The sequence below is a fragment of the Candoia aspera genome, chromosome 2, assembly GCF_035149785.1.
Source record: "Candoia aspera isolate rCanAsp1 chromosome 2, rCanAsp1.hap2, whole genome shotgun sequence".
NCBI lineage: Eukaryota > Metazoa > Chordata > Lepidosauria > Squamata > Boidae > Candoia > Candoia aspera.
The window spans coordinates 105,432,194-105,451,609 of record NC_086154.1 but is presented as its reverse complement, the minus strand read 5'-3'; the positions used below and the strand labels follow the sequence as shown (position 1 = coordinate 105,451,609).

The 19,416-nt window shown below is 43.1% G+C and overlaps 1 protein-coding gene across 2 annotated transcripts in view; it reads right to left on the bottom strand.

Moving 5' to 3' along the window:
- Positions 1–4,312: 4,312 nt before the first annotated feature.
- OGFOD3 (2-oxoglutarate and iron dependent oxygenase domain containing 3) overlaps positions 4,313–19,416 on the bottom strand; it is a 58,793-nt gene continuing 43,689 nt past the window's right edge. For both annotated transcript variants that reach the window (XM_063292792.1, XM_063292793.1), the window contains exon 9: positions 4,313–5,309. In XM_063292792.1, the coding sequence (XP_063148862.1) occupies positions 5,173–5,309 (137 nt within the window). In that variant the 3' untranslated portion in view covers positions 4,313–5,172. The remainder of the gene's footprint in view (positions 5,310–19,416) is intronic.

The window sequence follows — 19,416 nt, the reverse complement described above, 5'->3', positions numbered from 1 at the left end:
TTTAAGTAGCAAATTTTCAGTGGGCATCAAATTACTGAAGGGAGTAGAATGCCTCTATTCTAATCTCCTGTGGGTTATAACCTGAGCATGGTCAGAGAAAGAGCTTCAATGTGGCCCCATCATAAAAAACAAAACAAACATAAAAAACCCTTTTTCATATGTTTTTGCAGTTGCTTTATAATATGGCTTTACTTTTTTAATATGAAGGGGTGCATTGATCATCTGTGCAACTGGTTCCACTTTTAACTTAAATCTGCAGATTAGAACCTAAGGTAAAGGTAAAGGTTTCCCTTGACGTAAAGTCCAGTCGAATCCGACTCTAGGGGGCGGTGCTCATCTCCGTTTCTAAGCCTTAGAGCCGGCGTTGTCATAGACACTTCCGGGTCATGTGGCCAGCATGACGACTCGTAACGCCGTTACCTTCCCGCCGAAGTGGTACCTATTGATCTACTCACATTTGCATGTTTTCGAACTGCTAGGTGAGCAGGAGCTGGGTTAACAACGGGAGCTCACCCCGCCGCGCGGTTTCGAACCGCCGACCTTCCGATCGACAGCTCAGCGGTTTAACCCGCAGCGCCACAATACACAGTATTCTTCCCAGCAACAAAGCAGAAAGGTTGCTTATCACCTGACCTCTAGCTTTCCACACTCTCACTCTCCTTCTCCACCAGCTTTAAAAGTAAAAAGCTTTCAACCTTGCATATATCTAGTGTGGTAGCCCCTGCATTTTTATTCTGCTTGTACTTGGGGATGTGTGCTGGAGAACAGTGGGCATCTAGGGCAGGGTCTAACTTATAAAGCAGCCTTCCCCAAACAGTCGGACTACAACTCCTAGAATTCTCCACCACTGTGTCTTAAGGTGAGTAAGCTGGAGAAAATAGAACTTCATTTAAATGCCAGAATTAACAGGAAAGGGGTCTGCAGCTATCCGAGAGCCAAAGTAGACATGGACAGGGCAGCCGGTTTGGGGGGTTCAGCTTGTCACAAAGTCATTGCTCTCACGGTTAGTATACGGTTGGAACATGGAAGGTGAATGAAAATAAATACTTCTGCTTTCTTTACTAAATGAATTCTATAGAGCATCAGTTAAATAGTAAGAGAGTCAATTAGATTATACATAGATCTTGCAACAGTTCATTGTGGTTTGCATATGCCAAAGAAATTTATGTCAATCAGGCATAGATGATTGTAATGATAATTATGAGACAATTTAATTCTTCTCTGGAAAACAAATTAAATTCTGTTCAGAAAACAATTTTCTCATTAGTATTTGAGTGGAAGATCTGTAGTGAAATACAAAGCCTAATCTTCTCAGAAAATGAGAGAGCATTCAGAATATATAATGGAGATTTCCCTGTTACTTGGACACTTGGGAACAAAAATCTCAAGTGCCAGTAAAAATGTTTTCTCTAAAAGTTCAGTAAATTTTAGACAAGATCCTTTATCGAGGACCCTGCATTTGTTGGCTGAAACACATTAATTAGAAGTCACTGTCTCTGACAGCTGTTTGAAGGAGGAAACTATAAGCATGTTCTTAATTGTCTGCAAAGTAGAAGCCAGGCACTTTTCCTCTGAGTTCTCATTGACCAACGTGCATGTTGAAGTGCTCTAGCAAATGTGAGCATATTCCTTTGGTGTTCAGTAGTTTAACCTAGAATTCTTGATCAGAGATTTGGGGGGTGGGGGTGGAAGGGAGAGGATGAAATAGCTGATATTGAAAACAAACAAACAATCTTAGAATGCCCTTTCAAAGTAAGACAACTCTCTTATAGCCCAATAGAAATCAAATTCAGGCAGCTTTGCTGTAATGGAAAAGTTAGTTGGTGGGCTAGATACGGGCTTTTTTCAAAAGACATACTGTGGGTGCAGTTTTCTCACAGAACAGCCTTTCTCAACCTCTTGACCCTGGAGGAACCCTTGAAATATTTTCCAGGCCTCAGGGAACCCCTGCACATTCAGGCTCCGATATAGGCCAGATGTTACAAAATTATTATATTTGTTTCAGGTGTAGGCCTGTATAGATACATTAACAGTGTTCCTAAACTAAAGACTGAGACTTACCTCTTTAATGTGAAGTTGCCCGAAGTTGAAATAAATTTTTAAATAAACCTTGATCTCCCAGGGAATCCCTAGTGACCTCTTGCAGAGCCCTGGTTGAGAAACCCTGTAGAATGTATGTACTGGAGATGACTTTACAGATCGTCCAGTCCAGCTCTTGCCCAGTGCAGAAATTCACCGAGCCATTCTTGGCAGGTGGCCATCCAGGTCACATCAGACAAACCTCCCGTGAGCAGGAGTCTACACTTTTCTAGGCAGGGTAGTGTGTTCATGAAAGAGAAAACGTCTTGCTTCATATCTGAAACAAATCATCATGTTCCAGAAGTTCTGCTAAACTGTTTTGATATCAGCCTTGGTTCAGCAGAAACAAAAACAATGTTTTTGCTATTCCTATGTTTTGGCAAAACAAAATCCAGCAGTCTCCTGGGGTGATTTTACTGTACTAGTAAGGCAATCACCCCCTCCCCTCACTCTTACCCTGCATGGACTGTGTATCACCACTCCATCTTCCTGGGACCTTCCCTTTAGAGTTGTACAGTGCTTTGGATCTGAAGCAGAAAAAGTGCTTACATTGCACCTGTTAGCACCTGCTTTAAAAAGCCACTTCTTTTCCTGGGTTGCATGGTACCTGTAAATCTCAGGAGGTGCCAGCTCTGAAGCACTGTACCTCCCTTCCTTCCTCAGTCACTACTGTCCCAGGATGGCATATTGCTTGGTTCATCTAACCCCCTTCTTCCCAGTGCCTATCCTACATCAACACTCGTGTCTGTGCATCTGGTGTCCAAGACCCACGACCCCAGCTTTGGCTATTTCCCACTTCCTGTCCCCTTACCATTTCTGCCCAGAACCTTTTGGTCTATATCTGGAACAAAAAAGAAATTCCATTTCGTGTTGGGATCCAAATCCTGAAGCACATATTTCAATTAGAGCATGATCACCCCAAGCCAACTATTCTGTACATGGAATGTTTTGCACATCCTATTCCAATGCTTAACAACTTTTTCCATCTGGAAATTTCTCCTGACATTGTCTAAATCCCCTTTTGGTTTCAACCTGTTGGTTCTTGTCTCAACCTCAGGCCTAACAGATTATGGCATCGAAGTGCCATCCCAGTGTCTGGATGGGAAGAAACGGGAGTAGGATTAATACTGGCAAGACAGGGTGGCTTTGGGTTCAGAAGCCATCCAATACCAGACAGATACTATCTTTAGTTCTCAATGGGGTCACACTCCCCTGTGTGGAACTGGTTTATAACCTGGAGATCTTGCTGGACTCACAGCTCCTACTTGAAGAGCAGGTGCTAACTGTAGCCAGGAGGACCTCTACATAGCTCTGTCTTGTTCACCAGTTACAACCTCTCCTTGAATGAGAAGCTCTACTCACAGGCATTCATGCCTCAGTAGAACAGAATATAAATAGGTCAGGGTTGAACAACAGGCCAGTTGAGAGGGGACTGAGGCATGAATTGTGGGGCCCTTGGTGCTGAGCTTGGCTGTTTGCTTACAGCACTGATCATGTTACCTAGTTGGGTAATGAAAAGTCTAGGCTTTTTATAAATGGTCTTTTCCCTACTGGTTTCCCAGGCACCACTGAAGCATGGTTATTCGATCAGGCCTTGAAGGTTGGAATGTTACATACATGGGCTGCAATACAAAGAACCTATACAGAGAGTTGTGTGTGCCAGATCATGCTGAATTTGTTAAAACGTTGAACTTAATGAGCATTCAGTATCTAATACTTAAGAACTGTTTTGTGAAAGGTGTCTCACAGGAGCAAATAAACTTTGTAAATATGCCTCATCCCAACTTACCAGTCTGATGGGGACTACTAAGGGTAGCATGAAGAGCTGCATTTATATTTTATTCGCAACCTATGATGTTTTTATGCTGAGAAATGTACATCCTATATGTTGAAATGTCACTCATAATATGCAAAGTAATGCTTTTAATTTAAAAGCACTTTCCTGTATAACTAGATTGGAAAAATGTTTCCCCACAATTAAAGAATATATAATCTAGATAAGTTCTTCTTAAACTTTCTTTTGGCAGAAAGGATGCCACTGAAATATGTATTCTAATAATTGCAGTGCAATTTGGATGAGTCAAAAATTGTTTCAATTCCAAATATGTTTTGTTTTTATGTTCTGCCAATTTTACATCCATCTTCAGAAAAAAAAAATCTTGAATCATTAGAGGACTTTGAAGTTATTTTACACTAACTTGACAACTGAATAACTGATCCAGCCAAGACAGAGTTTATTCCAAGGCAAACTTTAATGGATTTTCAGATCACTTGAATATTTATAATCTAAGACTGTAAGACTAAACAAGCTGATGAGCCTTTTTTCCCGCCAGGCAAATAGAGAAATTGACCCATTATTAAGCACATTATTCAGTAGTTTTATTTTATTCTGAACAGCCTCCTCCTAGCTGATTATATGAAATCATGGCTCAGATCATATACAACTGGTTTCCACAGGGATAATAATTCCAATCACCAAAGCACATGGCTCCTTCCAAGGAGGAACATATTGCAATAAGGATTTAAAACAAAAACTTGATACTTTGCAGTGTCCACAGAACTGAGGGATACTCTTGTGTAAAATTGCAAATGATTAAGGCTATAAATCAATGTTTACAGGTATTCCAGTTTTTTTCCAAAATATAAACAACACCATGGAAAGATGAAGGATTGGTGGAGTTGGGAAAAAGGCATGATGAAACTCCTTTGCAATATATTCCTGAGTCAATCTGTCAACATATTTCATAGGGCATCACAAATTGTGATTTTGAGAACTAATGAAAGGAATATTTGAAGTGACTAAATGGTGGAACGATAGTGTTTCCAGCCCTGTTGTGCAGTATCCTAAAAAGCTGGAAAGGAAAAGTCAAATCATTTTTTATTACTATCTTATAAAAGCAATGTTATAGGAAACTTAGAAATATGGACCTTAAGGCACTGTTTTTGCAACACTTAGAAGGAAACGAAGTAAAAAAAAAAATACACATACAATTTACTTCAGATAAAATTCAGTGGAATTTACATGGTAATTTAAATGTTTCTTTTTTCCCCCTGCACAGAGTTTCTCTTGCCAATCCATCTGGCCACCACCTGTTACGTTAGAACAGGATCCCTGATACCATGGTCAGGATTGCAGGTAAAAGAAATGGTGATGGCATAGCGAGTGCCCCAGTGGACCTTTTCAACATGGTGGAGGTTCTCCGAGCCAGATGTGAAAAAGGAAACCCGGCCTGCAAAACAAGAATCTACAGTCAGGAGTGGGACAAGATGCAGATCATTTACCTGACTACAGATTCCTAGGATTATATCATCAGCTACTCATCCAGGGACATCAGTTGTCCAAGAGTTGACTGTTATCTGATGATAAAGCTACTCTGTTCCCAGATCAAAATAACACTATACAATTAACAGGGTTTCAGAAAGCCTGATAAGCATTTTTTTAATGTGTATATGCTTAGTTCTGGAACTATTAAAAGAAAGGTTTCAGCAGGACAGCGGAAAAAAAACAACAACCCTCCTTTGAGCACAGTCTTAGTGAACAGGACTCTTGATTAGGGGTATGCATTGCTTTGGTTTTGAAGGGGAAAAGGTAACCCCTATGAACAACTCCTTAAACCAAATAGGTCTTGTCCTGGAATCAGTCACTACAGATAGTCAATCTGGGGAAAGATCCAGCTCTTTTAAAGAGTTGCCAACCAGTGCTAAATGAGCAACCCTGCACACTCCAAAGCACTTTCTTTTTCCATGTACAGTCAGAAGTGCTGCATAGCCTACCCTTGGTTCAACTCTGTGCCTTTTCGAGAATGAAGCCTTCTGGAAGAGGTTTGGTTTATCTATTTTCTTACATTCTAGACTAAAACTACCCAACAGCTACTTTAATAGGTAGAGAATCTTATCTCCCCATATTAAAATGGGCTATGGAACTTGCTTGGATTGCTTATGTATTGAGCACTACCATGGTACCATCAGTCAATTCAGGTGTGCCAGTCTTTAGCAGTTTTTCGAGAGACTAACGAAGTAGTTAGTAGTCTAAGCAGGGAGACAACAGTGAGAAAAAGACTTCTGCACCAACTCTAAACAAAGTGGCCACTCGATGGTGCTATAGATAAACGTTGCATCACTTGGTGAAGAAAAAGAGAAGCTTGCTTTGTACACACCATTAGGAATAAGCACTAAAATGTTTAGACAAGAGAGACACAGATCACATGTCATATTATAGTTTTCCTGAATAAAATAAGCTGCAACGTATGAGTTTCCTATGAAAATCACGGGGTTATATAACAAACATCTTAGATGCTGTACACAATTCAATGAAACTATTTAGTCAACAGGGTAGTGTCTCATTCAACAACTAACTGAATTTGGATATACACTTTTTTTCCATTTGCTAGAAAATATTCAGCAAGCACAAAATAAAATGTTATATTTAAATTTTGTACGTTGTTGCTTTGATTTCATAATATTAGCCACGTTGAACAAATTGGCAATAATATACAGCAAGCGTGTTCAAAACATTTGGGGGTAGGAAAATGCTAGCAACCACAGCTCTCTCTTTCTAGCCCCCACCCTATTAACTCCCATTCATCTCATACTGTTACAAAACTATCACATTATGAAAAGGAAATGCAATTTCTGTTACTGGAATAGAAATCAACATTCCAATAACTGGAATTTCTGATTGTGAAACTTGTCTATTGTTGGAGAGAATGTGATACTGAATATCAGATTCACATTGGAATACTGAACTGGGCTTGGGGGTGAACACTGTCTTTTACCTTAGTGGCCCTACTTTCACAAATGAATCCTTCTTCCAGAACAGAAACAGCAACACCTTTCAAGAAACCATACATATTTACAGTGTAAAATAAGGGTCAGATGCATTGCAAGTAAGTCTCTACAACTAGGATGTACAACTTCTGCCAGCAAAAGGGTTGCAGTCCAAAAGTGGTGGGGTCACTTCTATTTTTATCATATGTTGGGGAGGGTTATAATAGCAAAACTACAACAACAGTAAAAGAGGCATTTTTTTATTCATGAAAATACTGCTTTTAAAAAAAACAAAAACTAATGGCTGTTTTTTCCTCCCCACCAGCAGAAAAGGAAGGTCACAGTATCATAGCTCCCTCTACTAAAGGACTTAAAGCCATCTCTTCTTTGGGAAAGCAGTGCAGGGATGTTGGGAGTGGGAGGGCTGGGAAGGATGGGCAAGAGGTAGGCAAAGGAATTGAGGAAGGCTAGAAAGAGAAGCAGAGAGGCAGTAAGATGGTGAAAAGGTTGGGAAGGCAGAGGGAGAAGAAGCCACACATGGATTGAGAGGGCTGGAAGAAACAGGAGCCGAGCAATGGGAAGCAGCAGGTGGGCAAAGAGACAGTTGAGTATTTCAAGAAAATGGAGGGGGCATTGCCGGCCACAGCAGACACTAGTTATATTACACATTTTGCATTCTTTCTCTGGAGCATCAGAAGAAGATTCCCTAGGGAGGGATTATGTTGCTTTAATTTAACAGCTAATTAAACTATTAAGTACATAAATTAACTACCTGTGAGCAGTAACACCACTCCGGTGCAAGATTTCAAGATCTTGCTATGTCCAAATGTATAGCTTCCTAAAATGACAAACTAGAGACAAAACCGAGAAAGGGATCTTATTTTCTCATTTGCAGAGAAAACGTTATCCTGAGAACTCCTTGAAAAAGATATGCATATTAACAAAACCTCTTCTGAAAAACACCTATCCATTACGATTTCACCTACGGGTGGTTTCAAGGGTTGGGTATACTGAGAGTCTGAATTAAGCCTGAAAGGCAAACAGCATCCTGTTTCTTCAAGAAAAAAGCTCACTCTGTTGATACAGAGCTTTGGAGAAAGAAAACTTAATAAATGACGAAGATTGCTTTGCCAGATCTGCTATCAGCAACTCCCCCTTTTAGCATAATTACACATAATCCAACTATCTGGATAATTTAAGGCTTACACACTGTTTGAACTGTTTGTGGCTTCTCCAAAAGGATTTATTTTACAATGGTAGAAGTATTTTCTGCTGCCACAGGGCCAAGCCAGTAGTAAAAACTAATTTGGAAGGAAGTTGCTAAAAACATTTAGGAAGCTATATATGTGACTACACTTTTGCACCAACAAGCTGGTAATTAATATACTGCTATCTCAGCAGGTGGCAGCACCTTTTGTCTTTTCTTGTCAGCTAAGCAGAAAAGCTAAGTACAAAAACTGCTAAAACATGAATATTAGTGCCTACAAATTCTAGTCCATCAAGGTCATCTTCCTTACTCTGTACAGGCACTGCATTTTGAAGAATTTAATATAGCATGATGATTAGTAGGATTAAGAGTCAAGTCCAGCAACTGCCATGCCTATCCAGTTAGATACACCGTTGAAGGCTTTGCGTAAAATTGGTGTCTTGAAGAATGACCAGGCATAGGCAGGAGTTTGTGCTAGGATACATAAATCTGGCAGTAGTGGGAAGAACACAGAGAATCTGGTGAGAAGAACTTCAGGGACCACACTGGTGGGAATGAGCAGCCATGGCTAAGGGCTTTTAATCCCACCTGCTACTAGTATCTGAATTTTAGGTAACTATTGTTAATGTTTCTCTTGCTCTAAAACAGTTTAAATTATTAAGATCTATTAAAAGGAGTTTTTAAAAAATACAAATGCTTTAATGAAACTGATGCCCACAGAGAAACAAAATTGTTCTTATTGTGCAAAACTACTAATTAAAATTTACTGAATAGTTCTTTTCTTGCCAATTCTGTAATTATTGTAAGCTTTTAAGTAAAATATATTATTAACTTTCTAATAATCTGCCACAGCTGGAAGACAAAGAACAAGATTTTTCCTAATCCCAAATTGTGTAGATGAAACCAGAAAGTCACTTTCTATGCATGCCCCCAAAATAAGAGGCAGTCTTCTTTCCCCTTCTGCCATCTAGGCAGTTGGGAAATGGATAAACTGTGTATCCTAATTTAACAAATGCCAATGTAGTACATAATAAGACTTTAAAAAAATAATCTCCCATGACTTGTATTTACCAAGAGTTCCTCAGTAATTTAAACAATGTAGCTATTTAGCCCTACTCATATAAGTGGACCTTTACCATTTATGGCATATGGATATGAACAGATTCTCATCTCAACCCAGCATGAGAAAGGCACAGCAGTAGAGTAGTACTAATAAACGTGTGCAGAAAATTTAAACGTAGAGACAAGGGATGGTGCAGCTTTTATCAGGTCTGCCCCTAAATATAACTTAGATCCATTCAATTTTCTTGAGTTCAACAGAAGGCCAAGCCATTTATTTGTGTAAGAACTCAGATTTTCATTTCAAAGTACACATAATACATGTTGAGACTTCACTAAGAAAAACCATTTCAAACTGCCATATCACTAAGATGTAGAACTGCTAAGGAAATTTAGGAACCATCATTAAAACTGCAAAAAATACTGTACTTAATGAAAAAAATACTTCAACTTTTCTCAAAAATGGGTAAATTTAAGTAATGCCATCTCTACCAAATTGATCAGCAGTAAGACTGAAGTTATCTATGAAAAGAAAGCATATGATTGTATATGATGTTAGCTTAAATATGTTCACATCTGACTACATTTGCATGGAAGGGTATGTTAAAATTCTGGCTTATTAATGAATGAGCATCATAGCATTCACCTGTCAGTGAGAATGGCTATCAAACCTATGCAGCCCCTGGCATGGTTTGTTGCCCCATCAAAACCAAGAACATTAGTTCAAGAGCAAGAGCAAAACCAAGACTGAAATATGGCTTCTGACCTTTGTTCAAAGGTTCTTAGTTTGTATCATGTAACAAATAACCCAGAAATAAAACTGCCTGAATCTGTTAGCCTATCCTTTGTTGTTTATTCATTTAGTCGCTTCCGACTCTTCGTGACTTCATGGACCAGCCCACACCAGAGCTTCCTGTCGGTCGTCAACACCCCAAGCAACCCCAGGGACGAGTCCGTCACCTCTAGGATATCATCCATCCACCTTGCCCTTGGTCGGCCCTTCTTCCTTTTGCCTTCCACTCTCCCTAGAATCAGCATCTTCTCCCGGGTGTCCTGTCTTCCATTATGTGGCCAAAGTATTTCAGTTTTGCCTTTAATATCATTCCCTCAAGTGAGCAGTCTGGCTTGATTTCCTGGAGGATGGACTGGTTTGATCTTCTTGCAGTCCAAGGCACTCTCAGAATTTTCCTCCAACACCACAGTTCAAAAGCATCGATCTTCCTTCGCTCAGCCTTCCTGATGGTCCAGCTCTCACAGCCATATTGTCATGTTCTCATTCTAATGTCTGGTTAACATTGTAACGTTTCACATGTCATTCTCTGTTCCCTATCCTTTCACCCGGGGTTTTTCCATTCTCTTGCCCTCCCTTCTTTTGAGGGCTTGGAATGCATGTTTGGGTTTGCGCTCCTGTTCAAGGTTACTTTCCCAGGCGCGTCTAACGGCATTCAGCACCTGGGAGGGGGAGCGTCCTGACGGGCGACGGGGCGGGACCTGCCCACAAGCAAGGCTTTTAAGTTTGTATTTGGCGCGCTTTTGCTCATTCTCAGCTTTCTCTGTATTTGCATACTATTCCTTTAATAAATCAGTTATCTTTAAGCCCGAGCTTGTGAGACTGAGTATTTGGGTTTAGGCAATCATTACATAAAGCTGAGAATCATTTTATCCATTTTCCGCTAGCCCCATCCAATCATTGGATAAGAGGGAACGCTAGCGATGACAGAACCTCAACTTCGCGCGAGTGAGGGAAGCGAAGAAGAGCGGGAGGCGGTCAAAAGCCGGCCAGTGCTAACTTCGAGAGCGCAAAGAGCAGCCCGTCGGCAGTTGCGAGATATCCAATTAGACGAGCTGCTGATATCCATGCAGGAGAGTCTCAGGAGTGAACATAGAACTGTCATGGAAAGAGCACAGGGGAGGGGGTCTCCACAATTGACCTGGGAGCACGAAGTCCCCTTGTCACCGAAGGTGGTGGTAACCAACCAACCCTCGGAGGAGCCGGTCACTCCGGCCCGTATGAGGGCATTAGAAGATAAAATGGATTTAATAGTGACGATCCTCAAGGATCTACCCAAAGAGGATCTACCCGAAGAGGCAGAGCCCACCCTGGAGGATTGGGAGGAAGAGCCGTCACAGTACCCCAGGCATAGTACCATGGTGACCCGGGGGAGAAGCAAGACTCGATCAGCCCGTCAAAGGGGGGAGCGAGAGGCAAGACCTCCTAGGGATCGACCACCCATGGGGGCTCGGCGCACGCTGACATTAGCGGCACCGCCACAGCCAGCTGAGCCGGCAAGACCCTTCCCACCATTTGGAGTGAAGTTCGATGGGGATCCCACCACGCTCTCCTTCTTTATTACTAATGCCAAGCACTACATAGAAGATTGGGGTCGAAATTTTCGGTCTGAACATGGCAAGGTCAATTTCATTGCCAACAAGCTGAGAGGAAAGGCAGCGGATTGGTATGTGCAACTATGCCAAGCTGAGGCCACTGAGTTAGAGGACTTCGATGAATTCTTGTGGGCACTTAAAGAGCATTTCGAAGACCCCCTAGCTCAAGAAACGGCCAAAAATGACCTGCGGAAACTTTACCAAGGGTCCCTCTCAGTTGCCAAATATGCGTTGGAGTTTAAAGCTTTGGCAGGAAAAGTGGAAGACTGGTCCGAGCCAACAATCATCGAATTGTTCAAGCAGGGGCTTGAGCCCGAAATCCTTCGATGGGCTCTGGGCAGAGATGATCCCAAAACGCTATATGGGTGGATTCAGTTGGCGGGAAGCGCAGAAAATGCCCTACGAACCTATGCCCATACCAAAGAGCTTAGACAAACCCGTCTCGCTAGAGGAGCGCGCACATCTGGACTTGCCAGCCGCCCCAAACCGAAACCCTGGGAAGAAGAGAGGGAGCAACGGTTCTCCAAGGGTCAGTGCCTCCGATGTGGGAAAGAAGGGCATCGAGCCACGTCGTGCCCGAGACGCCGTCCAGAGGAACGACAGACGAAACCCGCGATAAAGACGCCTGCCCCTGCTCCACCGCGAAAACTGAAGGCAGCCCTCGCGGAACTGGACCCCCCAGACCTACCCTTCGGAGAAGAGGAGGAAGAGTTGCAATTCGAGCAACCGGCGGGAAAAGCCTACCACCTGCCCTGAAGGGCGCCCTAGGGCAGGTGGAAGAAACCGGGCGTAACCATGATTCGGTGAGTGGAAACTTTCCCACACTGACTGTTAAAGTTAAACTGGGCTCACAAACCAAAACGGTGGAAGTGTGGGCCATGCTAGACTCGGGTTGCTCCCGTTCCCTAATGCACCCTGATGTCGTAGCGGCTCTAGAACTGCCCACGTTCCCTTTGCCAAGACCCATGATTTTCACCCAGTTGGATGGAACTATGGCGGGAGGGAAAGCAGTCAATCTTTCCACGGGACTGGTCGCCTTGCAGATGGGCTCCCATCAGGAAAAACTGCCATTTGTGGTAGCTCCAGTGGGGGGTCCTCTGGTAATCTTGGGGATGCCTTGGTTTGTGCAACAAAACCCTTTCATCAACTGGCTGCATAGAACTGTGACGTTTGCAGATGGATTTTACAAAGTACCCGAAAAGGACCTATTGGAGGACATGGAGGGTGGAGGGGTAGCGTATACCACTGTGCAAACGCTTCAACCTCTTGAGGGGCTACCCAATCAGTACCAAGATTTTGCTGAAGTATTTGGGGAAAAGGAAGCAGATCGCTTGCCACCCCACCGAAAAACGGACTGTGCCATTGAGTTTTTACCAAATGTAAAATTGCCGCACCCAAAAATATATCCCATGTCTCCCAAAGAGCTTACCACGCTAAGGGAGTTCATTGACAAAAATCTGGCTAGGGGTTTCATTGAGCCGGCTAATTCCCCGGTAGGAGCTCCTGTCCTATTCAGGCCAAAAAAGGATGGGTCATTAAGGCTTTGTACCGATTTCCGCGGGCTCAATGCGGTCTCAATATTAAATAAATATCCTTTGCCCCTGATCAAAGATATGTTATCACATCTGGCCAGAGGCAAAATTTTCTCAAAACTGGATTTGAGAGAAGCTTACTTTCGCATTCGCATAAGAGAGGGGGATGAGTGGAAAACGGCGTTCAACTGTCCTCTTGGGGCTTTCCAATATAAAGTCTTACCATTCGGTTTATCTGGGGCACCCGGGGTTTTTATGCAATTAATCAATGAGGTCTTGCATGACCACCTATTTAAGGGGGTACTGGTATATTTGGATGATGTATTGATTTATACTGAAACCATGTCAGAACATATCCACTTGGTGCGTCAGGTATTGACTAAATTGAAAAAAGCAGAGTTGTACGCAAAACTGTCAAAATGTGCGTTTCATCAGTCGCAAATTGATTACCTAGGCTACCGAATTTCAGCTCAGGGCATTGAAATGGACCCTGCAAAAGTAGAAGCTATTGTGGCATGGGAGCCTCCCCGTACCAGGAGACAATTACAAAGTTTCCTTGGATTTTCTAATTTCTATCGGGCATTCGCCCAAAATTTTGCAGAAATCGCCCTCCCCCTTACTGAACTGTTGAAAACCAAAGGACAGGGGGATACGCGACGTTCGAAGAACCCAGGCGCGCTCCTTAAATGGACTCCAGCCTGTCAGCAAGCATTCGAAACGCTCAAACAACTTTTTACCACGGAACCAATTTTACAGCATCCAAACCCCTCTAAACCCTTCGTTGTACAAGTCGATGCTTCTGACTTTTCCATAGGCGCAATTTTGTTACAATCTGACCAATCTGGCGCTTTAAAACCCTGTGCCTACCTCTCTCGCAAATTCACTGAAACAGAGAGACGATGGCACGTTTGGGAAAAGGAGGCTTTTGCTGTAAAAACGGCTTTAGAGACATGGCGACACCTATTGGAAGGTACTTCCAACCCTTTCGAGGTCTGGACTGACCATAAAAACCTGGAAGCTCTAAGCACCAGCCGAAAACTCAGTCCCAAACAGCTGCGCTGGGCTGAGTTCTTCAGCCGCTTTGACTTCACTCTTAAATTTCTACCAGGAAAGAAAAACTTTTTGGCTGATGCACTCTCGCGCAGACCCCAAGATGCTGGCCCAGGGCCAACGGTCCAAGGCACCGTCTGGACCGACAAACAATTAAGTCTGGCAGCAGTGACTCGCAGCCAGACCCAAGCACAATCGACTCCGCCTCCAGCCGCTCAGCCTTCCAGCAGCCCGCCTCCCTTGTCAATTCCCTCCGATTTGCAACAACAGTTGCTCTCCCACCTTAAAACAGATACTTGGTTGCAAGCCAACAGACACATGTTGACTTTCACCGATGATCTTGCCTGGCGCAACGATCGTCTCTATGTACCCGAAGCAATGCGAAAAACCATCCTCCAGCGCTGCCACGATGACAAGCTAGCGGGGCATTTCGGCTACGTCAAAACTTTGCACCTCGTTCGCCGCCAATTCTGGTGGCCAACTTTACTCAAAGACTTAAAGGAATATGTCACTGCGTGCCCTGTATGTGCGGCGATAAAGCGCAAACCGGGCAAGCCCCAGGGTCTCCTTCAACCCGTGGCCACGCCATCTGTCCCTTGGCAGGATATCTCCATGGATTTTATCGTTGATCTACCCCCTAGTCAACGCAAAACCGTCATTTGGGTCGTCAAAGACTTTTTCTCCAAACAAGCTCACTTTATCCCATGCGCTTCTATCCCCACCGCACAACAGCTGGCACGCCTCTTTCTCATCCACGTGTACCGCCTCCACGGTATCCCCGCCCGTTTGGTGAGTGACAGAGGCACACAATTTACGTCACAATTTTGGCGGGCATTTTTGAAGCTTTTGGGTACGAAACAATCACTTTCTACTGCTTGGCATCCGGAGACGGACGGATCTACAGAGGCGGTTAATTCTACATTAGAACAATACCTCAGAGCTTTTGTTAACTACCAACAAGACAACTGGGTCGACCTACTCCCATTTGCTGAGGTCGCTTACAACAATTCCATTCATCAAACCACTGGTCAAGTTCCCTTTAAAACAGTTTTTGGACGTGAATTCGTTCCGATTCCTGAACTTCCTCATCCTCAACCACTCCCTGCCACCCTCGCTGGCTGGGCAGACTCTCTCAAAGACTCATGGTCTAATATTCTACTCGCTCTCCACCATGCCCAAGCTACCTATAAACGCCATGCTGATGCAAAGCGTTCCCCAGAACCATCTTTTGTAGTTGGGGATAAAGTCTACTTATCAACTAAGTTTATCAAGTCCCCACAGCCCTCTAAAAAACTTGGTCCTAAATTTGTCGGTCCTTTTTCAATTGTTGCTCAGCTCAACCCTGTTACGTTTAAACTTGATTTACCTCACAACCTTAAACGTTTACATCCTGTTTTCCATTGTAGCTTACTCAAACCCTGCCTGTCATCGGACCGTTGGCATCCGCAACCCACCCCTCCACCTCCCCTCATGATTGACAACCAGCAGCACTTCGAAGTGGCATCTATTCTCGATTCCAGACGCCAGCGCTCTACTCTCCAGTACCTCGTTCGCTGGAAACATTTCCCTCATCCTGAATGGGTTGCTGCTCCAGACGTGCATTCTCCTCGTCTCGTAGCCCAATTTCACTCTGCCTATCCTGACAAACCGGCTCCCTGATTTCTTTTGGGGGGGCAATATGTCATGTTCTCATTCTAATGTCTGGTTAACATTGTAACGTTTCACATGTCATTCTCTGTTCCCTATCCTTTCACCCGGGGTTTTTCCATTCTCTTGCCCTCCCTTCTTTTGAGGGCTTGGAATGCATGTTTGGGTTTGCGCTCCTGTTCAAGGTTACTTTCCCAGGCGCGTCTAACGGCATTCAGCACCTGGGAGGGGGAGCGTCCTGACGGGCGACGGGGCGGGACCTGCCCACAAGCAAGGCTTTTAAGTTTGTATTTGGCGCGCTTTTGCTCATTCTCAGCTTTCTTTGTATTTGCATACTATTCCTTTAATAAATCAGTTATCTTTAAGCCCGAGCTTGTGAGACTGAGTATTTGGGTTTAGGCAATCATTACACATATATTACTACAGGGAACACCACTGCTTTAACTATGCGGACCTTTGTTGTCAGTGTGATGTCTCTGCTCTTAACTATTTTATCGAGATTTGTCATTGCTCTTCTCCCAAGGATTAAGCGTCTTCTGATTTCCCGACTGCAGTCAGCATCTGCAGTAATCTTCCCACCTAGAAATACAAAGACTTTCACTGCTTCTACATTTTCTCCCTCTATTTGCCAGTTATCAATCAAGCTGGTTGCCATAATCTTGGTTTTTTTGAGGTTTAGCTGCAAGCCAGCTTTTGCACTTTCTTCTTTCACCTTCATCATAAGGCTCCTCAGTTCCTCTTCGCTTTCAGCCATCAAAGTGGTATCATCTGCATATCTGAGATTGTTAATGTTTCTTCCAGCAATTTTAACTCCAGCCTTGGATTCCTCAAGCCCAGCATGTCACATGATGTGTTCTGCGTACAAGTTGAATAGGTAGGGTGAGAGTATACAGCCCTGCTGTACTCCTTTCCCAATCTTAAACCAGTCCGTTGTTCCGTGGTCTGTTCTTACTGTTGCTACTTGGTCGTTATACAGATCCTTCAGGAGGCAGACAAGATGACTTGGTATCCTCATACCGCTAAGAACTTGCCACAATTTGTTATGGTCCACACAGTCAAAGGCTTTAGAATAGTCAATAAAACAGAAATAGATGTTTTTCTGAAACTCCCTGGCTTTTTCCATTATGCAGTGGATATTGGCAATTTGGTCCCTAGTTCCTCTGCCTTTTCTAAACCCAGCTTGTACATCTGGCAATTCTCACTCCATGAATTGCTGAAGTCTGCCTTGCAGGATCATGAGCATTACCTTACTGGCATGTGAAATGAGTGCCACTGTTCGATAGTTTGAACATTCTTTAGTGTTTCCCTTTTTTTGGTATGGGGATATAAGTTGATTTTTTCCAATCTGATGGCCATTCCTGTGTTTTCCAAATTTGCTGGCATATAGCATGCATTACCTTGACAGCATCATCTTGCAAGATTTTGAACAGTTCAGCTGGGATGCCGTCATCTCCTGCTGCCTTGTTATTATCAATGCTTCTTAAGGCCCATTCAACCTCACTCTTCAGGATGTCTGGCTCTAGCTCCCTGACCTCACTGTCAAAGCTATCCCTGATATTGTTATCCTTCCTATACAGGTCTTCTGTATATTCTTGCCACCTCTTCTTGATCTCTTCTTCCTCTGTTAGGTCCTTGCCATCTTTGTTTTTGATCATGCCCATTTTGGCCTGGAATTTACCTCCGATGTTTCTAATTTTCTGGAAGAGGTCTCTTGTCCTTCCTATTCTATTGTCTTCTTCCACTTCCACACATTGCTTGTTTAAAAATAATTCCTTATCTCTTCTGGCCAACCTCTGGAATTTTGCATTTAATTGGGCATATCTCCCCCTATCACTGTTGCCTTTTGCTTTCCTTCTTTCTTGGGCTACTTCTAGTGTCTCAGCAGACAGCCATTTTGCCTTCTTGGTTTTCTCTTCCTTTGGGATGTATTTTGTTGCCGCCTCCTGAACAATGTTGCGGACTTCTGTCCAGAGTTCTTCCGGGACCCTATCTACTAAGTCCAGTCCCTTAAATCTATTCTTCACCTCCACTGCATATTCCTTAGGAATATTAGTGAGCTCATATCTAGCTGATCTGTGGGTCTTCCCTAATCTCTTTAGTCTGATCCTAAATTGTGCAAGAAGAAGTTCGTGATCTGAACTACAGTCAGCTCCAGGTCTTGTTTTTACCGACTGTACAGATGTCTGCCACCTTTGGCTGCAAAGGATGTAGTCAATCTGATTTCAGTGTTGTCCATCTGGTGAAGTCCACGTATAAAGCCATCTCTTAGGTTGTTGGAAGCCTATCCTTGCTACTGGGAATAATGGAACAGCATGTGCTAGCATGTTGCTTATTCTCTGGGAAGACAGAAGGCTGAGAAAATCTAGATATCCCAGAAGTAAAAAGCAAATATAAATACCAGTGATGAGATACAGACCTACACTATAAACTTACTATTCAGGCCACATGGAGGAGGGTATGGGGAAACCCCCAACATTGTAAGCCCCCAGAAAAAAACAATTTCATTAGTTCAAATGAGTTTGTATAATGCTTGTTCAACTACAAATAACCTCAAATTCTGAAATGAGAACTTTGAGCCAGTTTGGTCTAGTGGTTAAGGTGCTGGGCTAGAAACCAGGAGACTGAGAGTTCTAGTCCCGCATGAAAGCTGGCTGGGTGACTTTGGGCCAGTCACTCCCTCTCAGCCCAACCCACCTCACAGGGTTGTTGTGGGGAAAATAGGAGGAGGGAGGAGTATTTGGTATGTTTGCAGCCTTGAGTTATTTGTAAAAATAATAAAGGCAAGATAGAAAATAAATAAAAATAAATAATAGCACTGCATTTTCTACGTATTTCTATAAGGGTATCTAAAAAACTTTTTTTTTAAAGTCTAGGCATCTCACAAAAACAAGCTACAGTAACAGTGTATTACATATAAAGCTCAGGAAGTCTGATGGATTCAGGCCTGGACATGAGCTTTGGGAATTCAGCTATGCTTACTCTGAAATGGAAATTTACTTTGAAATGGACCTCAATTGACCTGGAGAAGGCTTCCTGGTTTATACACTGCTTTGAAGGCTGCTCATGGAGAACTACTCTTGTCAAATGAGTCAATCTCATGCCCTAAGACTCCACTATAAGGGCAGAGGACTTTGTTCCCTTAGTTTGACTTTCTTTCAAAACAACTTCCCAAACCAAGTAAAGGAGAAAGGGCTCTACTTTGAAGGGATGCCCCTGGGAAATGTCGCAGATTCGGAGTGGTTTGGGAGTAAGCCAAGCTATTTCCTGCTCTTTGGCACTTTAGGTAATTTTTGTTTCAAGGCAGTATTTATTGCATTATGACCCTCTACAGAGGTCTTTCCTGTCAAATATGTGAAGCCTCCCCCCCCCACCCTTACTGAGATCACTAAAAGCCTGTGATAACAGTTCATTACATCCTACTGGATGCTTTATCATTGTTTTCTGTACAGAAAATTGCTAACAAACGTCCTGTTTGTCACCAAAGATTTATACTGTAGTAGAGACTTTTAAACAAATCCTGTAAAATTTAAGAGGGATGAAACATGTTTGGCAGGGTTGGGTATTAGGGTTGTGAATACGGAGAGTGGGACCCTCCACCTGAGTGCCTCCAATCCAGTCAAAGCAGTCCATTCCTCTCAGATGACAGCTTTTCTGCACCTGATATTGCTCTATGGTGGCTGCTTGAGCCAA